This window comes from Dipteris shenzhenensis, chromosome 3, assembly GCF_047967505.1.
Source record: "Dipteris shenzhenensis isolate YYH24624 ecotype China chromosome 3, Dip_SZ_1.0, whole genome shotgun sequence".
NCBI lineage: Eukaryota > Viridiplantae > Streptophyta > Polypodiopsida > Gleicheniales > Dipteridaceae > Dipteris > Dipteris shenzhenensis.
Genome location: NC_141598.1, coordinates 31,663,695 through 31,679,617, shown reverse-complemented (window position 1 = coordinate 31,679,617; position 15,923 = coordinate 31,663,695). Strand labels below are relative to the sequence as shown.

At 44.1% G+C, this 15,923-nt stretch overlaps 1 protein-coding gene across 2 annotated transcripts in view; it reads right to left on the bottom strand.

Annotated features, from left to right (window-relative positions):
* The window catches only part of LOC147903661 (protein CURVATURE THYLAKOID 1C, chloroplastic-like), a 42,207-nt gene extending 30,651 nt beyond the window's left edge, over nucleotides 1-11,556 (bottom strand). Inside the window, exons 1-2 of one of the 2 annotated variants that reach the window (XM_087372914.1) lie at nucleotides 7,559-7,615; nucleotides 7,356-7,432 (exon numbers count right to left, since the gene is read on the bottom strand). Coding sequence is in view for 1 of the 2 variants with exons in the window: in XM_087372913.1 (XP_087229039.1) it covers nucleotides 11,294-11,480 (187 nt within the window). In the remaining variant the exon portion in view is untranslated. Of the gene's footprint in view, nucleotides 1-7,355; nucleotides 7,433-7,558; nucleotides 7,616-11,293 lie in introns of those variants that run through there. The other variant, XM_087372913.1, reaches the window with a different exon arrangement.
* Between the last annotated feature and the right edge of the window lie 4,367 nt (nucleotides 11,557-15,923).

The window sequence follows — 15,923 nt, the reverse complement described above, 5'->3', positions numbered from 1 at the left end:
ACTGAAAGTGTACTTGCCACTTGTGCAACCAAGTGTCAACAACCTCCTTGGTACGAGATTTTTGGTCTCCGGGAAAAGGATCTGGAGTGATGTTCGGACCTAACACTGAAGCCATGGCATCCACATGCGTGAGCGCCTGACAGTGCTAGTCAAAAGTGTGAGTGTAGTATGAATCCCTTGGAGTTGCTGTGTCAACCCCGTTTGATTCGTGTTAACCTGCTCAAACTTTCCATCAAGAGCAGTGGTGAATTCACTGAAGGCTTTTTTCGTAATCACATCATCGTAGAGACCCTGGTCATCATCCGCATGGTAGTTCAAATCTTGGTCTCTCATCGCAAGCTCAGGGTCTACAGAATCAGCCATGACTGAAATCTGATCTGAAAAGAAGATAGGCTAAAGAAGAGAAACAAACAGGTGGCCTCGGAGCTAGGAGGTAGAGACGAAGTGGAAGCTGGCCAAGAAAGAGGCGATGGAAGAAGGGAAAGCTGGTCGATGGAGAAGGTAAGCGGGCTGAGCTGAGCTGACGATGCAGTACAGATTCTGGAACCTAGAACTCCGCTCCTGGCTGTCCGTACGAAGTGCTGTAGCAGGCCGTACCAATATTCTGGCTCCCGGGCCTGAAGGTGTAGAGGGGCTGGAATTCTGCGCAATCTACAGGCTATGGGAGAAGGCAATTTGGCCGAACTTATAGCGGGAGAGCAGGCTTTTAGTAAAGCCCTGCTTTTCCAAAAGCTCACCCTCCAAAAACGGAGGGGTAGCGCTTTTTTAAGCCCCCAGGCCCCCCCGAAAAGCAGCTGACCCAAATTGCGATCTGTCCCTATCCTATTTCGCACCTTCCTGCGCTCCCCTTCTACCTGCCATCACAACGCCTGAGCAGCCAGCCGACATGCGGGATCCCCCTTTGGTTCGCCCCAACTTTACACTCTCTCCTGACTCCCTTCTGACGCCTCTACCTAGTCCCCACTACTTCCTCCTAACTACACCTCTCTCCCTCTCTCTCAACCTGTCACTTCTTGCAACGAAATCACCCTGCTCTCTCTCTCTCTGCTTCCTTCTTTCCCTAAATCTCAACTACTTCCCAAAATCCGATGAACCAAACAAACACTTGCAACACGAATTTCGAAATTAGGGCATACCTGGAGAAAAAATCGTCCAAAATTCTCGCAACAGAAGTTCCTACCTCAGGAGTTGGCTCTGATACCAATTGACACATCCCAGCACTCCTGAACCTCTGATCTGCAAGCAAACACAAGAACACACACAACGTGAGAAAACTGAGCAGGCTGCTCACCACCCAACCATGACATCTACAAGATGTGATCCCGAATCACAGGAGATGTCCCCTCCGAGCCACAAGCTGAGCTTCTGGCACGAACTCCCAACCAGATCCAAACCAGCCTGGTGTCCCATACCACCAAGTGGCGCTATGAAGCCTAGGATCCGCTGCTGGGCCTTGGGCTATGCTATGATGCAGGCGCGCGTCCGCGACTCAATCTAGGATCAGACCTAGCACCTGGGAACGAAACTTGCTCCCTTCGGCTCTTGAGAACTGAACCTCCAGGCCCCTTATATAGACTCGGGCCCCAAGCGCCAAAAATAGCGAAGACCTCTAACTGGTTCGTACCCTTGCCACTCAACCCGAGAATCAAGCCTGCCTAGCTCTAAGCCTCCCCAGGCTACCTGAGCTGGTCTAGTGTACCCAATACACGTCAGATACCAATCCGTGCACATGACATACAGCATTTCTCGGTATATACCCAGAGCTCAGTAGCACTACAGCTGCAGTACGGAACTGGCAGAGGTCCAGAACAGGGCGGATCTGCAGAACAGGAAATGTACCGTGGCTAGCCAGGGACATGCCCTGAAAAGGTGCCTACCAGGAGCTGGTAGAGGGGCCCTGGAAGCACCACAAAAGGGGCCAGGGAAGGCCCTTATATAGGGCATGGAGCCAGCCAACCAGGCCGACCAGCAGGTCAGCTGGTTAGGGTTGGTCCAGCCAACCAAGTTGGCCAGACAGGGGTCAGTTCCTCCCCCTGCTGGGTCGGCCATTTTGCAGGGCCCTTTGGGCCTATAACAGGGACACTTGGGCCCCCATTACTCATCACGGGAGCAACAAGGAGCAGCAGACCAGCATCTTCTGGGCCTACTTCCAGGGGGAGAGAAGAGGGCTGGAGAGCTGCAGACTAAGCTTGAAGGAGGTGCCCACCTAGGCCGAGGTTCCGGACAGCAAGGTGGAGGGATCCTTTGGACAGAGAGTCTACATATGCTTAGTGGAGCACTAGGGCTCAGAGATCTAGAGGTGCTAGGCATTTAGTAGGAGAACCTTTGGTATTGTATCTTGTCCAATTTGTGGACAGACAGAAATATAAAGTGTTGCTTCTATATTTGTCTATGAGCATAGTCTATTTGCGAGTTTGCACACACACATGAATGTTGTGAAGTACACACACTTGATGAAGCATTGATTCCAAAGTGGAACACTTCCGTGTGTAATTCCTGGGCTAACTATCAGTCTTCTGCTGCGGGATACCCTCTGTGTGAGAGCTCACTTTTTTCTAACAGGCTGGGCCCATGTTCAGCTGACCCAATTAGAATTAGGCTAACTGAGTGGGCTGGCTGGCTGACTGTCAGAAATGGTAGATTTACCATTATTGTAGATGTGCTAAGGAGCAGAAAGGAGACTAAAAATAGAATTGATATACCTTTGTAAGACTAGAATAAGTCCAATCATACAAATTTAGATTTTTTGTTGTTCTAAAGATCAAAAAACTACACAGAAAATAAAAGAGAAAATGAAAGAGAAGAAAAAAGCGGTAAACAAAAGGAAGACATACTTAGCAAGCAAAGCAACACTTATGTCCTCATCAGTGCCCAAGCATAAGCAGCTATACTGGGTTTCTAAAGACCCGCGGAGTCTCTTGGGCAAACCCAATGCTTACTAAAATACGTCAAATAAACAAAAGAGAAAGAAAACAAGAAATAAAAAAGAAAGGAAGTAGCAAAAATAAACAAGCAAGTCAAGAAACAAAATCTTCCAAAAAATTGGAATCTCTCTCTCTCTCTCTCTCTCTCTCTCTCTCTCTCTCTCTCTCACTCTCACTCTTATTTAAAACATTAAAAGCGAAAAATAGAATTGAACAAGGAATAGTTATATTGCTTGAAATGTTTGGAGTGTGTGATCCATACAACTGGCCTCTCTTATATAGAGAGTGAAGAGCCACACATGAAAAGCTGTGTGCTCCCAAAAGGTATGTGCATGAAGGCATGTGTACCCCTTGTGAAGTGTGTGACCCTTGAAGAGAGGGTGTATTACAATAGTACAAGTAGTAGTCCTCTACATATGAATATGTCTCTTGTGAAGGCTCGTGCCTCATGAGAAGTGTTCCGTCGAAAGGGCATACCCTTCCTCAAGTGTCCATTCATGGTCACATCCCCTCCCACTCAAAATAAGACCCTAGTGGAGAAAATGAACCGGTGTAGAAGATATCATGATAAATTCTAGAAATATTGCTGTAATATGTCAAGGTATTGTTGCATGTCTTCATCAAATTGCCAAGTAGCGTTGGAGTTGTCAACATCATGCCAGAGAACAAGGAATACCGTGATGAGTCGATGTCGAGTCTCTTCATTAGATTGCCAAGTAGCGTCGGAGTTGTCCCGATCACACTAGAGAACAAGGAATTCCGTGATGAGTCACTGCCGAGTCTCTTGCTGTCTAGAGTCATCATTGGCTTAGACTCCTTTTTTTTACCAAACGAATGGATGCCTTTCTTCTAGAACTAGTTGTCCTTTTGCAAAAGGCCTTTACCCACTAGGTTGGAAGACTGTTGCAAGGCTTTGGCTCCTGGCTGGACCTGCTTAGGCTTTCCCTCATTCACCATCATCTCCTAATTCTACGCCAAGGCAAACACACACGCTCATATGTGAGTGGGTCAAAATTCCAAACAGGAAAACGAATGTTAGAGTCTAACCCTCTGATGAATTGCTCCAGCTTGTTGGTCTCAGACACGCCTAAGTGCTATGCCAGTGTAATGACCTTATTGGTGTAGGTCAACACAAGCATACCGATCTAGGATAGACAAGAAAACCCATCTTCTAATTTCAGCATGTACTGAGGCGGGTGGAAACCGAGCTTTGCAAAAGGGCACAAACGTGTCCCATTTGAAATGGCTGACATGCATCGTAGGGTCAATATAGCTACTAGCCCAATGCTGCCACCACGTAACCGCTTCACCAGTCAAGTGAGGGGCTGCTAGGTGGACTTTGCCTTGTTTGTCTTCGATGTGTGCTAACGGAAATCGAGTAACAAACTGTTGAACAAATTGTAAAATAGCTGAGTGGTCGTCGCACTTACCGTCATACTTCATGAAATTCGGCATGGACGGGGTGATCGGAGAATTGGGGGCGTCCAACCTTCTATATAAAGTCTCTAATTTAGGGGAGGGGCATAGAGCAAGGTAACACAGCAAGCAAAACAGCATTGCAAAGTACAGCAGCTACAGCATTCCAGCCTCCAAAAGTGCATCCAAGCACTAGAGAAGGTGGACCAAAGGCAGCAGCAGGTGCAGCAGAGGCTCTAACAAATCCAGCAGCCATCAACTCATGTGAAGAACCCAAATCGTAGAGGAGCAGAGAAGAGGCTGACATGGTGTAATATACCTTTCTCCAGTACATTTTTGGATATTCTATTTTTATTTATTATGATTACATGCTTACTGACCACATGTGTGAGTTCTTGTGACAAGACATCACACCCCAGCCAATTATCTTCTACAAATCATTCACAGTTCAAAGCTCTTACAATAGTTGAACACTTCCCTCGGACTGATTTCTCCCCTGAGTCCTAATGCGTGGCTGACTCAGGGGAGAAATCAGTCCAAGAGAAGTGTGGAGAGCAAGTAACCAAGGAGAAGCCAACAGCCAAGAATGTGGATGGAAAAGAACTTTCAGATCGAAGAAAAGAAGACCCACTCCCGTTGGTTTTATAGGTGTGGAGAACATGCTGCAGTATTATGAGGATGAGGAGGAGGAGGAAGATGAGCTTCAGGATGCGGTGACAAATGATCCACCAAGCAAAACTATGAGAAGGCATTATAGATTGGAGTCACCGGAGAAGTCAGACTTATCTTGGGAGACATACACGATGCCAAGATCAAGTTAGGAGAGAAGCAAGTGCAAATGTCCAAGTATGATGGTGATCATAAGGCTGAAGTTCTACTTGAATGGATCAAGAGTTTGGATACTTACTTTGCACATGAGGAGACCACAAAGAAGGCCACACTGAATTTTGCTACTTTATTACTCAATGGATCAGCTGGTCCTTGGTGCCAGGCCTTAGAATCACAAGGTATATGCCAAAGACTTGGGAAGAGTTCAAAAAGCAGTTAAAAGAACACTTCTTGTCTCCTGAGTTCGAGACAGAGATACACTAGGTATCTTCAAACAAAGAGGAGGAGAATCAATGCACAAATAAAATCTGAACAACACTCCTGAAGGTGCAAACCATAGAAAAAAAGACACCACAAGAGCAAGTGCGTAAGTACCTTAGTGGTTTGATGGTACTCTCCAAGCCGAAATAAAATGTTCAAACCAAAGACTTTACAAAGATTATTCCCTTGGCTTTGACAGTCGAGAAGGAGAGAGGTGATGAGGTTAGATTCTCCACTGGACGGGATAAACTGGAGTTTGGGAAGAAGAGAGATAGATTCCAAGTAAATAACCAGGGTTTCCTACCGGAAAAGAAAGCTTTAGGCCAATCCAAACGTTGGAGGAAGCTTTGGTTCAAATCAGTCACAAAATGCAACACCTAGAAGGAAGCAATTAGATCAACAAACTATCAACAGATACAAGAAAGAAGGTTTATGTATTAGATGTGATGGTGCACATAAGTTTTTGGATGGTCCTTTCTGGAAAGGGAAGGAATAAAAGTCAAGACAGCCCACAAGAGAGAACGAGGCAGCAAAGGTAAAAGCTGTCTAGGAAGAAGAAGAGAAAGTAGATGGGACAGAGATTCAAATCTTGAAGGCATGGGATCGTGTGGAAGACAAGCCAGCCTTATTCTTGTTTGATCCTGGTTCTACCCATAACATCATCACTCCGGAATCAGCATCATCTTTGGCATTTTTCCTAGATCTTAATCGTGGGAGAAAAGCTTTTGCCACTTTCCGTGACTCGGCTGTGAACTTGCTTAACCAATGGGCAACAAACTAAGAGTGAATATTCAAGGATACTTGCTGACATAGATGTCCGTGTTAGCGGACCCAAGAAGATGGTGATGGTTCAACAAGGGGGACGAGACATCACAATTCAAGCCGAAGTTTCAAGCAGCCTTATACCAATGGTGAGCCACATCCAAGCACAAAAGATATTTGAGAACTCAATTTGTTCCTATTGAATTTATGTACGACAGTCTAATATGAATGGGAAGGATAGTCTCACCATGGATAGGAGAAAGTTCCTAAAAGAGTTTAAGAAAGGAGTTCTTCACGACTTACCTAAATCATTGCCACCTAAGAGACCAAAGAATCTCACTTCTGGGTAGCACTCCACCCAATAACAAAGTCAGCAAAGCACAACAAGATGAAATTCAGAGGCAGGTTCAAGAACTGTTGGAAAATGGATTGATTAGACCTAGTAGTTCACCTCCCTGTTCTTCAATACTCTTATCACTCAAGAACGATGGACCCTAGCGGATGTGTGTGGAGTATAGGACACTAAACAAAATGACTATCAAGAAACGCTTTCCAATCCCTCGAATTGATGAGATCCTAGATAGTTTAAAAGGAGCCAAAACTTTTAGTGGGATAGATCTTAAGAGTGGATACCATCAGGCTCAGATTGCCTTTCATGACATCCACAAAACAGCTTTTAGAACAACACAAGGACTTCATGAATATTTGGCAGTCCATTTTGGTTTGAGTAACGCTACAATAATATTCAGCTGAATGATGAACCGGATTTTTCAGAACCATAGATCCTTTGTAGGAACATTCTTTGATGATATCATAGTATTTAGTAAGGATGAGGTGGAGCGTAGAGAACATCTGGGAACAGTGTTTGGGTTTCTAAAGGAACATTCGCTTTATATAAATGCTAAGAAAAGTGATTTTTTTCTTCCAAAGATATGATTTTTAGGGCATATCGTTTCAGAGGGTGTGAATGGCCTTATTTTTTAAAGACGGCACATGAAGTAAGATCATTTCTCGGATTATGCTCATATTACAAAATGTTTATATACCACTTTGCTCACAAAGCATCACCCTTATATGATTTAACAAGAAAGGGAAAAGCTCTTACACAGGGGGACAAAGAAAAATCTGCTTTTGAACAATTCAAGAAATCTATAACATCATCACCTGTCTTAGTGATGCCTAACTTGCAGAAGCCATTTGTTGTTCAAGCTAATGCCAGTGGGGGTTGTATTGGAGCTAATCTATTGCAAGAAGGCCATGCAGTTGACAATGAGAGCAAAAGATTGAAGGAGGCTGAATTGAATTATGATGTCTATGAGAAAGAGCTATTGGCAATGATTCATGTCTTAAGAGTTTGAAAGCATTACCTTTAAAGGACAATTTCTTGATTCAGACTAACCATCCGAGTATTCATTACTTTCTCAACAACCACTTGTGAGAGAAAGGTGGGCTAATTTTCTAGCTGCATTCAATTTTCAGACCTTCAATGTACGCCTTGAAAAGGAGAACGTGGTTTTACATTATCCCACCACTGATGCCAACTGGGTGGATCACCATTACTTGGCTGAATATCCTCATCTCACACAGCTTTATGAGGAGGACTTATAATTCAATATTCCCACCTAGTTGTTGTCAATTCAGGACAACTCTTTTAGCGACAGACGGAATGTAATCAATCTATACCTTTCTCCACTACATTTTTTGGTCATTATTGGATATCTTATTTTCATTTACTATGATTACATGTTTATTGACCACACATGTGAGTTTTCTTTGTGTGAGTTCTTGTGATAGGACATCACAAGCCCGCCGGTTATCTTCTACAATCCTACATGCATGGTTATTCATACTCAGGGATCTTACCATGGATGATGCTATCTTCAATATCGCTCTAGTCACCTTTAGCGTCACCACATTATTTACAGTGCTATCTTCAATATAGCCTTTGGCACCTTCAATGTGTCTATGTCACCTGCAGTAAGACTTCACTCCCATTTAATGTGATCTGTCATCTTTGATATGACTTATTTATTTTACCGTCTCTAGTAAGGACTTGATTACAGTATGGTAATCGATCCATATCAATCACATCTAGTGACAGGATGCTGGAAGCTAGTATATGAGGTGGACTTCACATCGGTGAAGTTTTGAGTCATTTGACTACATCCTACCGTATGCCGTACAAGATTGATGATGATTCACACATCCACAAGGGTTTTCTAACACCCGATGGGTCTTCGGTACCCATAATTTATGCCTAACACCTTCAAATTGGCTTTGGGGGTGAGCCTTGGTGTGTTGGGCAATGATGCTTAGCTTATTGAGGGCAAATCAAGATCATGTGTTTAAACGTGAGGAGGATGTGATCTTCAAAACCCCTAATGTTCGAGTGTTAGGTCGATCACTTTGATCACTCACATGCACATTAGATAGAGCACGCCGAGGTCTAAATGATGGATGCAGTTTGGGTAAATTCTGAGTTGTCTAGGTCAAGTTATGAACCTAGCAAACCTAGGATGTGCATTTGTTCTAGGGTTATAAATTTAATTAATTGTGTGTAAGGGTAGAGGGATGAGTTGTCTAGGTCAAGTTATGAACCTAGCAAACCTAGGATGTGCATTTGTTCTAGGGTTATAAATTTAATTAATTGTGTGTAAAGGTAGAGGGATCATAGGGCCAAAACATTTAAGAGACGTAATTTAAGGATTAAAATTATTCATGAAAGCTATTCTAACCTAGAATAACCAATCAAATACTACAATTAGAAAATAAGATATTAGAAATCGTTTTTAATGCTTTGTACAGCTTTTTGAGCCTGCTTTTTGTGCTTTCTTAGCTTTTTGTAGCTTTCTTCTTTCACCAAAAGTCTCTAAGAAGTTTGGGATCAGTTCTAAGCAGTCAAATACTCTCTCTTGCAAATTTGCATTCTCTCTCCCTACTGCTCTCCTTGCAAATTCGCCCTCTTTCGAGCCATCTTCCTTGCTGCCCACTTGCCCTCTAGCAACTTCATTCTTCTACTACTCATAAACTCCTCTTGCTGTCCAACGTGATGATTTGCTGGAATTTTTGCTTCAGTCTTATCCTTCTTGTGTCTAATGTGGATCCACCAGCAGGGACAGATCTGTCCACAGGATACAGATCTGGCCACAGGACAGCCATGGTGTTGGTGATCCATTGCGCCACACATGGATTGTAAGGGGTGTGACAGAAGCCAACTTTGAGCCCTTTGGAGGGGCAGATAAGGCTGCACACATGGACCCTAGTACGGGGTCCTGCAACTAGGCAGGCATTTAGGGGCATAAGTGCTGGGGCAAAGCCCAGCCAAATGGAACCATCGGCGGGGGATTTTATAGGCCCCACCCTAGAGCCAAACGGCCAGTCTACAGACTGAGCTAGCCAGCCAGCCATCGGTCAGCCTAACCCTAATTGGGTCGGCTGAACAGGGGCCCAGCTGGCCAGGGGGCAATAGAACAGGTGTGTGCAGCCAGGCACAGCAAGCAGCAGTGAATTGCAGAGCACCCACAGCATTCCATCCTCCAGAAATGCATCCAGGCACTAGAGGACCAAAGGTGCAACAATTGCGCCAGCAGAGGTTTGAGGGGCTCCTCCCTAAGCCATTGAAGGCCTCGTTTGAAAGGCATGCAGGAAGAGTGAGCAAGGGACAGAGCAACAGTTCTCTCACACCAGTGGAGCAACATCCCATGGTCCACGTGGTGCACATTGTGACTGCACATTTGTTTCTATATTTTGGTCCTTTCAGTGGACATTTGTATTCATCTATTGGTTGCTACACGTCAATATCTACTTCAGATCTGAGGGTGGAATTCACATATGCTTGTGTACAATATTGAGCTGGATTTAGATCTCAGATGTGATCCCATGGTCAATTATTTTCTGCTGCATATTGTGATTCAAGCAAGGCCCGTTCACATAATGTCTAACATGGTTTCAGCTAATGCCAATAAGTGCTTAGATTCTCCAACATGGTATCAGAGCCAAGGAGATCCAACACATACGTCCAAGACTGGTCACAGGACACGAACTTGTAGTAGAGCCCATGCAGTGGCATGGCAGCAGTCAACAACTATGGCCGCATGCCTTTTCAGCCCTTCCAGTGACCCTGCAGGTCCAGTAGCAGCTTAGACAACCTCCAAAATTGGCTTACTGGAAAGTGGTTCTAGCACATGAAAACAGCCGTTAAAGCTTCAAGCGAATTCAGCAAAGCCCCAGTTCAGCAGTTCATAGAGCAGGAGGAGAAGAGGAGCAGCAACCTACCTCTCCATCCCACAGGAAGGACCAGCCTGCACTCCAGGAAGGAGCAGGATCATTCTAGCCAATTGGCTCAGCGACCTTTTATATAATCATGTCTCCTTCAGTTTAGCAAAGATACTCACAATTCTGCAATCAACTAGGCGCACTTGCATCCATGGGTCGACAGAAGCCTGCATGTATATTATACATCTCGTTCTAGTTGTACACATGCAAGCAAAAACAGGTGAGAAAAGAGACTTCATTTAGCAATCAATTTGTGATACAAGGTAAGACTCTATTTTTAAGAGCGGTGGTTTTCCGGGACTGGATCTTTTGTAGGCTGTTGATGCCATAAGGATGGTACTCAGCTTCTACATTGTACTAATCTTAAGTAAGGCCATACACAATGGCCTCATTTGATGTCATTCTTTGATAATGTACCTCATAACACACTAATCTACATGGTCATGATCCTAACACTCAATGTCCAATCCACAAGCACCTCTATAGTGATTTCAGAATCTCCATCGTCGAAGTCCAAATCAGCTACGAGGACACGTCAAAGTTCAACTTTATGCATTCACGAGTGTACATTACTGCTGATTAGGAATTAGTTCGCCAAAGCGTAGTTTAAAGTTTAAAATGGCTGAGAATTAAGCTTCGGCGGTGTATTCAACAAACAAAATTCTCACCAAAACCTCTGCTGTAATGGCATGTATAAATAACTTTACGCATAGCCCAAAAGCTACGGAAAACCGAGTTGCGTCAAATCCCGTAAGTGGGTCACCACCGTAAAAACTACAACAGTACCAAGACAGGAAAAATTTGAGGAAACCGAAGGTAGGCAGCACCTGCTGGGAGCCTTGCAAGGAGAGGAGAGAAAGCGAGACTGGGGGATCGCAAGGAGGCAAGTCTATGCTGGTGATGACACGAGGAGGGCGCCGGAAGCAGGGAGGAATGTCTGGTGAGAGAAGAGCGATGAGCAGAGGCATTGTGGAGGTCGGAGTAAGCAAACCAATTGGCAGAGGAGGCAGCCATGATGATCTAAGGAAGGGTGGCAAAGGGGCACCCACAACGCACGAGCTCTCAAACAGCTCACTGCCACCCATGAAGCCCTCCCAACCTTCAATATTAAGGCCTTCAAAATAAGGCTTTAAAAAATTTTGGGCTTCAAAATTTACATATAAATATATGTATTTTGGCTATATTAGAAGGCCATAATAAAATTTGGCCTCCTCACTCAAGGTGAGGCCAGGCCTTCAAATTTACCACACGTGTGAGTGTGTGTGTGTGTGTGTGTGTGTGTGTGTGTGTGAGAGAGAGAGAGAGGAGATATCGGGCACTGGAAAGACAAGAACCACCAAGTCTTTACGAAGCCAACTTCTTCCATGTTACTACTATTTCTGGATGTCACTTCCTGTCTCGCAATCCTTCCTGTCCCTCTCTATATGTCAAATAGATTACAATGTCTACTTGTCCTTGAAAGAAATTTTCTCATCTTGTATTTGCTCATCTCCATTTTGGGGACAACCTCTTGTAATATAAAAATACATGGATTTCCCCCCCCAAAAAAAAAAATGGGCGATGCCCCTTAGATCTCACCGTGGCCACGCAGGCCACCAGCAATTCTTGGCACTAATGTCCATCCTCGCTCAAAGTCTAGTGCACCCATACTCACAGTCCTTTTGGATGTCTATTAAAAGGCAGTTTTAGCCTCAAGGGAAAAGCTTTGTATAATGATTTTCGTAAAAAGCTACCCAACTCAATTTAACTTTTTTTAAAAATTACACATGCAAATTCACAAAAGATCTCCACTATAGCACTACCTGTAAGGAGCCGATGCTACAATAGAGATTTTATGGAATGCATCATCCATTGTTTGTTTAAATGACATATTTGTTTTTGGCCATTGCAATGGTGCCTTTGATTAGGCTGTTGAAGCAAGGTATTAAGAATGGGAAGCTAGACAAGTTGACTCTTCCACATCAAATGTTCGTTGATAATATTGCATCCATTACAACTGCCAATGGCAATAGGGGCCCCTAATGTTCCAAAAATAAAATTCATTAATTAGTTTATGAAGGCATGATGGGTGAGACTCAATTAACCTAAGTTTGTGAAATAGATGCCACGAAGGTTCCAAATCATGGACTGCCATCCAGTGGCTTCCATAGTTGTCGCCCTGAGCCACTATATAATGCCCTCACGATGCCCTCTCTCCTCTCTTCGCCTCCCTTCACCTCTCCTCTCTCTCTCTTTCCCTTCGTGATTACGCTTGGCGTCCCTTTGCCTCTCACGATGCCCTCTCTCTCTCTTTCCCTTCGCCTCTCACCCAGCTGGTCTCCCTTCATTTGCCGCCGCCTAGTCATATTCTGAAAGAGGGATGTCTTCCTAGTGTAGTATTTGGGATGAGTGTAGCTGGCTCAGGCTACTGTAGAGGGAAAGAATGCTCTTGTTTTACCCGTCCTGAATTTTCTTCACAAAATTACGAATGCTTTGCAATTGATTCGAGAAGAAGATCGTAGATATTTTGGAAGTTCTAAATTTTTGAAGTCCGAGGAGTCATTAGGAGGATTATTACGTATTGCACCCATAAAAATGAGTCTACTTTTAAATTTAAAAATACTTCAATAGGGGAGTAATATTGGACCCTTTGCTTAATTATTTCCATAACGGTGTATCTAGCATCATTATATGATGCATTTTTAAAATTGTATTAGCATCATCAAAAAACGCTTTTTAAGTTTTTAAGTAGGAGGAGCATTTGCAAGATGCATGTTGATATTACACGAGAAACACTATGTAGACAATACAATAGGCTGAACACTGCAGGATTTTGATGATGTTCCTTGGGAGAGTGCCAACAAAGGATGAGTTTCTAATATGGTTTCTTTTGATCTATCAGGGGAAGAGTACACTAGTTGATTTCGATTTGTGGGTTGAGAGTTTTATCAAGCTCAGTGTGCAAACGAGCGATGAACATGATTGGCTTACATCTAGCTTGGCGGGCTACAGAGGAAATCTTGTAAATGCTATCCCTTGGGGTGCCTCATTCACTCCGAAGGAGGTGCTACAGCATGAATGCCAGGTTTGGATCCATTTTCTTGGTACCAATGAGCTGCTTATTCTTGAAATCGAAAAAGTTTCTTTGTTGTTGGGTAAGGTATTATATAATCCTCTCGTTCAACCACAAAGGGCTTCTTCGAAAGTGTCTATACTATGGGATAGGCACAAGGAGCCGCTTGAAGCCCTTGACATGGTCACACAGAACGATTGGTCTGTGTTTGTTGAGGTACTTTTTGGGTATTCTCGGATGCATGTTACTTTTGTAGATGTGATGGCCATTTTGCTTGGGAATGTCCTTCTAAGTTTGGGTTTCCTAATGAGGGAGGCAAGCAGGTATCTGCTAATGAGGAGCAGTCTAAAGAACCCGAAGAGGTGGGGGAAGCAATGCAGGAAGTTTTGCATGAAGAGCACAATGTATGCATTAAGAAAAATGATCCGAAAAAGGAGAAGATGGATTCAATTGTAGTTGCTGGAAAAGGGTAAGGCAGTTGCTGAAGCTAGAAAAACTGACACTTCTGACAAAGTTGCTAGAGGAGCATTGGTAGCAGTTCTAGAACAGTAGTGGGTAGGAAGACGACTGCAGCACAAAGGTCGTCTGACGTGGAAGGCATGCAAAAGGTGGCTACTAAAATGGGTGGTCCTAAGCCAGTCTTCATATGGACTATTAAAGGGCATGCACGCAGAGATCTAGCATTCTTTAATGTGTTTGCCCCCCTGGTAGAGGAAATGGAGCACGTTTTTGAAAATGAGGGCAGATAGAGTGACAAGTAGAAGCCCTGGCATGACAGTAATGGCCTGGAATGTGCAAGGAGTTTGTTTGGCCTGGAAGTAGAAAGCCATTAGGAAGTTGATTTTGAAGTTCAGACAAATTATTTTTGCTTTACAAGAATTGAAAATGGGGAACCGAGGGCTTGAGGAAATATGCATGCATGGCTATGTGCTGATTAGTAATTGTCCGGTTGCAAGGAAGGGTAGGACTACCCTATTGAGATTTAAAGAGGAATGTAATGTTTTGGCAAAAGAGCTCGAAGAGAACAGCGAATTTGTGATCGTTAATTCTTTACCAGGGAATACCCTTTTCCATTGTTCTGTGTATGGGTCTAACCTCTCTTTTCAATTGTTTTTGTGTATGGGTATAACCTCTCTTTTCATCAAACTATACTTTTGGGAGGATTGAGAGTTAGATTGAAAGGGAAACATGCAATGCTCTTAGGGGATTGACAGTAATGGCCTGTCTGCCGTGATCGGATCCGCCTGAAAAATCGTTGCTAGCTCTGCATCAGGGAACTCATCCTCCACTCCTGTTGGCAGCTCCCTAGACTCCAGTCGCGAAAGATAATCTGCAACCGCATGCTGCGAGCTCGGGCGATGAATCACATCAAAGTCGTATTCCTGCAAGAGCAACACCCATCGTGCCAATCGGCTCGTAAGACTTTGCTCTGCTTCACCAAATATAATAATGCGGAATGTTCAACATGGAAGACAAACGGTCGGCCCAACAAATAATGCTGAAATTTCTTGACAGAATAGATCATGACCAATCCTTCCCGCTCCATGACGAAATAATTCTTTTTGGCCGTTGAGAGTCATCGGCTCGCATAGTAGACTAGGCGATACCACTTATTCGCATCTTCTTGCATCAAGACGCTCCCAATAGCTCTATCCGAGGCATCCACGAACACATGAAAATTCTTCTCCCCCAATCCGAAGACAACAGTATCGGTGCTCTAGAAAGATGAATCTTCAGTTGTCGGTATGCTTGGTCGCACTCTGTGGTCCACACAAATGCCTTCGGTTCCACATGTGCCAATGCATTCAAGGGAATCGCCATGTGAGCAACGAACCGCAAATGTCTACCATGCCATCGAATTTGGCCCAAGAACCACAAGAATTCCCTAGGCGTTGCTGGTGCTGGGGCTTGCATAATTATTGCCACTTTATCCGAATGCATCGCATTTCCTTCCACCAAAATCGGATGCCCTAGGAGTCAGCCACGACAGACTGTGAATGCACATTTCATCAAATTCAGACTGAAGGAGACTTCCCTGCATCATTGGAAACATTTCCGCAAGTGCGCCAAGTGCTCATCGAATGTGCTGAACACACTAAGGTCATCTAGGAAAATCCTCATGAAATTTATTAAAGAGGACCCGAAGATCTCCTGCATTGCCCACCCCGCTGAAAGGTCGATGGAGCATTCTGCAATCCGAACCACATAACTATGCAAACATAGACCCCCTAAGATGTGATAAATGCCGTTTTGGGCTGGTCTTGTGGAGCCATTCGGATTTGGTTATACCCACTATATCTATCCAAGAAGGAGTACACCTCATGCCCTGCCACTTTATCGAGCATAGAATCCATATAGGGCAAGGGAAATGGATCAGGAATTGTGGCCGCATTCAGCTTGCAGTA